The 6,700-nt window shown below is 41.2% G+C and overlaps 1 protein-coding gene across 2 annotated transcripts in view; it reads left to right on the forward strand.

The window, feature by feature from the left end:
* The window catches only part of VIT (vitrin), a 94,645-nt gene that overhangs the window by 48,422 nt on the left and 39,523 nt on the right, over nt 1-6,700 (forward strand). For both annotated transcript variants that reach the window (XM_025045760.1, XM_006910385.1), the window contains exon 6: nt 3,501-3,578. In XM_025045760.1, coding sequence (XP_024901528.1) covers nt 3,501-3,578 — 78 coding nt within the window. The remainder of the gene's footprint in view (nt 1-3,500; nt 3,579-6,700) is intronic.

Consider the following 6,700-nt stretch of genomic DNA (forward strand, 5'->3'; position numbering starts at 1 on the left):
GCTAATGACTAGTGTGATTTCACAGTGAAAAGGTAACCAAGTATCTTTGTACTATCATGACCCCCTCCCTTTTTTATATTTGTGAATTTCTCCAACCTTCTATTTTGAAAATTTTTTAACTTACAGAAAAATTAAAAGAATATTACAATGAATACCTCTATTCCCTTCACCTGGATTTGCCAATTGTTAATATGTTGCTACATTTGCTTTGTTTATCTACCTATCATTTATCTATATTTTTTTGTTCTGAACCATGTGAAAATAAGCTTCAGGCATCATGACACCTTATCTCTCAACAGTTCAGCACACATCTTGTTAGAACAAGAACATTTTCCTAAATAACCACTATACCAACATCATACCTAAAAAATAAACATTGATACAATAATATTATCTAATAAATAGTTCTTATTCACTATCTAATTATCCTAAAATAGTCTTCATAGTAATTCCTTCTTCTTTTTGGATCCACAATCCAATCAAAGAGAAACCATTGCATTTAGTCGTCATGTCTATTTAGTGTCCTCTAATCTAGGACTGTAACTATCTTACCACACTACGTTTTTTGGTCATGAATGGCAATGCCGTTTTTGGAGTCCCAGCCAGTTGTCTAGGAGTATGTCGCACAATCTGGACCACATATATGTCTACTAGTTTCCTCATCACTTCATTCAGGTCAAGTATTTTGACAAGGATACTACAGAGGTAGTATCATAGCAGATCCGTTATGTCTTATCACAATGCCCATATCGGGAGGCACATAATGTTAGTTTGTGCAATTGTTGGTGAGACTAAACTTGATTACTTGAATAACTTTACAATCTCCTTCCATGGTGAAGATACCTTGTAATTGATAAGCAATTTGCAGAGCGATACTTCCCAACAGCATAAATAGCTTGTTTCCTAACAAATTTCACCCTACGGTTTTGACATCTATTAGTGATCCTTGATGTAGCAAAAATTACTTTAGTAATTGCAAAATTATAGTTGTTCTAATTCTGTTATTTTTTCACATTTATTAGCTAGTATTCTTATATAAAGAAGAGATTTCCACTCCTCTTCACACTTAGGGTTCCAATTAGACTGATTTCTAAGTCAAATAGTGGAAAGTCGGCAACCACAGTACTGTGAGGTTCACCTTGTAACAAAGAATTCAGAATAAGGGCCATGTGAAAATGCTAATAATGTCTAGAATGCAAATTTGTTGAGCACAGAGAGAAATATAATCTCCACATAGGTGTTTACCAAGTAGCTCTTGGTGAAATAAGAGTATTTTGATCTAAAGTACTTAGCTAGCGATTCAAGAGTCCCAACAGAGGTTTAAGAAAAAAAATTCATTCCATAAGAGTAGAGATGTTTGGGGATTTTAAATGGAAAGCAATCTGCTGAGGTTATTTCCTACAAATATCAACTTTCATGTTCCCTCATTCCACCTAGCGACATTTAACCACAAACACTTATGCCAACGATAATAAACGTTTGTGCTTCTGCGATGACTAGGAGCATCTTCCAAATGGATGAGTTAGAAAAGTGCGCTGCAGTGTGAGGGTATCGACCGACTGGCGGCCAAGCGCGCTCCGCATCGGTCAGAAGCTCACCACCAACAAGTTTCACCCAATCACGTCAGAGCCCTCATCTGAAGGCTCAGATGCCTCTAGACTTTTTTCAAGGCTTTTATTTCTCATTTTGACATGTCACTGTGCTCCTTTAATTAATTCACTTTGGTCTAGGAAGGGGACAAAAGCGAGGCTGTGCATTTTTGGTCAGCATGATCTTTCCTAAGCCCAGGGACGGGAAGGGTTGGAGAGAGTCCTCCTAAAACTGCCCACTTGCTTTTTGACCCCCATTTTGGAAAACTGAGCTCACACCCCTTTTCCTTCTGAACAGAAAGAACCATAGGATTTTAGATGCAAGAAGAATAGGAAACAGAGACAATGTCTCTGCAGTGCTCTGTTGATAAAGTGAGGCCATAGCCAAGGGCCTTCTTTGGATCTGAAATAACCCTAATTGTTGTCTGTCTGGAGCAGGCCCAAGGGCGGAGGACCTGGAAATGGCAAACTCTGCTCCCAGGTGACTTTAATAAGATGAAGTAACTCAAACCCAAACCTTTTGCCTCATTCCCACTCTGAGTGACATTTATAGGTAATACCAGAATAATCTTTTTGCATCTCTATAATATATAGTTCTAAAACATTTTTTTTTCCATTAGATCCTACAACATTATGTAGTGGGTTGGTCTGTATCATTGTCCATATTTTGTGAATGAAAAAAAATAAGAGAGTCTCAAAGATTAAGGCAGTTAACTAATAGTAAAATAGAAACAGAAACCTATATATTTTTACTCTGATTCTCAAGCCTTTCCTGAGACCCTGTTATTCTGTCTGCTTCATGACCCTATAATCCTTTGTGCCAATAGAGTGTTTGGCAAAATCACACACTAGATCTTGTTCCACCTCCTTGGGCTCGCCACCTGACACTCCTCACCGTCTCCTCCCAAGCTCTCTCCTATTCCCTCAAGTTGAGAGTTAAAATGCTTTTGTTATTAAATGGAAATATTGGATAACGTGTGAGACACCTCCCAAGGGTATTTGAATGCAAAAGAGATCTAAGCACTAAGATATTCCTTTACTGAATAAATATTTACTGAGCATCTACTACAGGTCAGACAGTGTCTAGGCATTGAGAATTCAACAGTTAAGAGGCGAGACAAATTACCTGCCTTTGGGGGGTTTTACATTCTGGGACACTTTCCATTTCTTTGTGGAACAAGGCTCTTATAGTGGAATTTCAGGCATGACCTCATGCCGGAGGAAGACTGCAGGCAGCAGCCTTCTCGGGCAATTTTCAGACATATCAGCCTTGGTACTTGCTTACCCAGCCCCATCACCTGATTGATTTTGTTTTTTATGCCTCCATTGTCTCCAGGACATATATACATTTAGCAGTCCTTCTTCTCACCTGGCATCCAAACTCTCTCTCCCTGGGTGGGCAGCTAATGCTTATTTCCAAGGCTGATCTACCTTTACCTACTTTCAGCTGTTCTAATGCCATGGAATTCAAATGGATCCCACAGGATCCATGAAAGTAAGCGGTAGCCATTCTTGCATAGCCAGCCTGTGACCAAAGCTCTCCGGAATCTAAAGGAGAACATGGGGAATGTTTTACATCCATCTACTGACCTAATTAAACATTCAAAACCCCATGCATGAACACCTCAGCTTCCATGTCACATCTGCATGGGAAAAATCAGCGTTGCTAATGTTAACTCTGAGTCATGGAGATTTTATTACTTCCTTTCTAATATTAATAAAACATAGGCTATACAGGAAAACAAAGTGCCACTTGACTTTCTTATTGTAATCAACAACTCAGTGTGGGGGAGACTGATTTTATTGAACTCAAGAGATAAATTGGAAGGAGGAATCATCTTATGTGAACAGAACCATCTAAAACCTCTAGCTCTACAAATAAATCATGTGTTTTTTTTTTCTTTTTTGCAGAAGGTAAACCCCCAAAGGGTGTAACCTACCCATCGGCTCTTACATATTCATCACCTAAAAGCCAAGCTGCCAAAGCAGGCAAGTATTCATGAGTGATTTCATCTAAATCTTCTGAATTCGTAAACACACAGTACTGTGTTTTAGAAGATAGTGTAGAAATTAACATCTAAACTGGTCAAGCTCTACTGACTCCAGTAATATTTTAACAGATGCCAGGAACATGGGCATAGAAATCAATGGGATCAGATGGCTGGGGCTGAAGAGTGAGGCTTTAATGTTTTTGTTTGTTTTTGTTTTCACATTTCCAAGATTGTCTCTGTGTTTGTGCCATTTTCACGCAGAATGACTGTTGCCTTAAATTTTATTGTATTGCTAACTTTAGAAGATGACATGACATTCTGTTTGGAAATATTCCCTGGTAGTTGAAAGGGAAAAGGCTGTCTCCACTTAGGTATGAAATGAAAGGAAGCGAAGAGAAGGATGTGGCTTATGGGATAACAACAAGTAGCTAATCTGAATAATCCAGGCCAAAGATACACTATCCCTGAGGTTGTGACGACCCAACTTCATGCAAAACACAAAGAGGGTACAGGTAGAAAATACCTTTTTCTAGGTTTCTATGTTAAAGTGGGAACTGTGCTATGTAATATTGTGTCATTGGTGGTACTTTGGTTTCCCACACAAAGAGAAGCTGTGAGTTGCTTTATAATTGCTTCCAGAAACTTAATGGATTAGCTAATTTTGATCATGTACTTAAGGTGAACATGATTTAAGAATTTACAGTGTTCCAAGAGCTGATTTTTGCATTTAATCACCCCAACAACACCATGGGTATGTACTATTCTTAGCCTTAATTTACAGTTTGAGTACAATGCAGCACAGAGAAGTTTAGTAGCTTGCCCTTTGCCACACAGCTAGTAATAGCAGAACTGAGAATCAAACCCAAACAATCCGGGCCAGAAACTTCTCTGTATACCATTATGCTATTTTGTTTTGTTTTGTATTTAATGCTAATAACAACATATCTAAAGAGTACTCATTTGAGAAGTCTTGGCGTACAAAGAGGAAATGTTTTTCAATTCCCCACCTCCCCCCATTACTGCTACAACTATATCTTTAATGACACTAATTATTCCAGTAATCTAGACTTGCTTTGGTTTTAATGCAAGGATACAGCTCTTCCCCATCCCAGCCCCCAAGCTGGCAGTGGATTGTGGTGGCTCATAGAGCATTTCTGAGATACTGCCTGTCTTCTTTTGGTGTGGGCATGGAGAAGAAGAATGGATGACAGAGGTCTCCTTAAGTGAGTGGCCAGTTGATGGAGGGAGAGTGTTCCTGGCCTCTCTGCTGTCTCATCTAGGCTAGCAGTTCTCGGTGATTTCTAAGTAGGTGACATGTATGGATATCTTGGGCTTAGGGGACAGTGTTCAGCTATATCTTGGCCCCCTCATGAGGGGCCAGAGATCTGAGTTAGGTGTCCCATCCCTCCGCCCAGCAGCTTCCTGGGCAATTCCTTCACACAGAGCGGTGGGAATGGCTGGGGTTCTCTTCTTCCCCTCAGGGGTCTGAGCAGAACTAGGATGGGTGAGATCACCTTCCTCTTCCCATTTCACTTCACCTTTGGCCTTCTAAGTCCTGTCGGCCTGAGCCCCTCGAGCAGCACCCCTTCCCCTTTCAGAAACAATCTCTATGTTCAAGTTAGCCCCCCATCTTCAGAGGCCACATGTCAAGCACCCTTATTTTTACCCTGAGAGAGAATACTGCTAGACTCCAAGAATATGCCCCAAAACTTTCTCTGCAAGCTCTGCTCCTGCAGTGTACCAGGTAGGCCTGTGGGTGCTGCAGCTTAGAAAGGTCGGCGGGGACGAGAGGCCCATCACCCCTCCCTGCATGCTCTTGTGGTTGGTGAGTGAGTCTCTTGATGCCCCTTCATTTGGTTTCAGGAGGATAAAGTGTGAAAGAAGGGAGGGAAGATCCTCTCACCCTGAACTCTGTTCTCCCCAAAAGATGGCTACTGACCTCTCCCCTTATTCTGGTTTTTTCCTTCTGCTGACTGTCCTGGTCGAGGTGGGGTTGATGACCATGCAGGTTCGACTAGAGTGACCCCACCTGCAGGAAGCTCAGTGGCACCTCTCCTCATTTAGAACTGGGGCCTTCTGACTTCATCTTTGGGCCTAATCCAGAATCCACACAACAGCAAGAGTCCTGATAACCTCCTGTGACTGCGGCTATCAATGATCAAGTGTTTTCTCTGTGCCAGACACCTGTACTACACAGTGACCCTGAGGCAGAGTGCCAGTGTCACCCTTTCAGCAAAGGAAGCTGACCCTTGGAAAGGTTTAACATCTTGCCCAAGGGCACCATTCCAACTGGCCCATGTAGCGTTCAAATGTTGAATGTATCCCCTCAAAGAAGGGAAAGTTATGGGGAGAGGAGGAGGGGAGGGCACTATAGCCAAATGACAGCTTAGATTATAAAATCCATTTGATTTCTACATTCTCCACAGCAGAAATCAGTTCCAAAACTTCTCTATTTATCCCAAGCACCATGGCCTGGCTTACCATAGTTCACCCATGTGCCTGAGTCACTGACGTCCAGCAGGAGTGAGGGAGGGCCAGGCAGGCCTTCTTGCATGTTGATTTAAAATGAGCAAAAGCCATAGCTAGAATATCAAATATGTGTTGCTGATATCACTTGTCCCCCTCTAAAATATCATCTCATCCTTCCACGACACTATCACTGGGTGTTAGCATCTTATTACAAGATCATTTATAGTTGTCAGAGTGGGAAAAATTAAGTTCATTCATTCATTCAATAACCATCTGTTGAGCACCTTCTATGTAACAGACCCTGAGCTAAACTATAAGGATTTTAACATAAAAGGGATATTGAGGCCTCATTCAGCTTCAAGATAGAGGAACAGCTCTTTAAAGTTATAGTCCCACCATGGAGTAAATTTCACCAACTCAAATAAAAAATTCCGGTGAGAACTGGAAAATGGTGGCCTCCTTTGTTGCTACTCTTTCTTAAATGATAAAGTTCCTATAGAAATTGGGGGAACCAGAAGAGATGTCAGTGGCTGTTCAAGTCCTAGCGTGCCCCATAAAATGCTTCCTGATCTCTCCAAGAATGTGAGTTAACAGGCAAATCAGGTTAGGATGACCCCCTCACCCAAAGCTTAACAACTTTCTTCCAAGAGA

This window comes from Pteropus alecto, unplaced genomic scaffold (assembly GCF_000325575.1).
Source record: "Pteropus alecto unplaced genomic scaffold, ASM32557v1 scaffold61, whole genome shotgun sequence".
NCBI classification, from domain to species: Eukaryota; Metazoa; Chordata; class Mammalia; order Chiroptera; family Pteropodidae; genus Pteropus; species Pteropus alecto.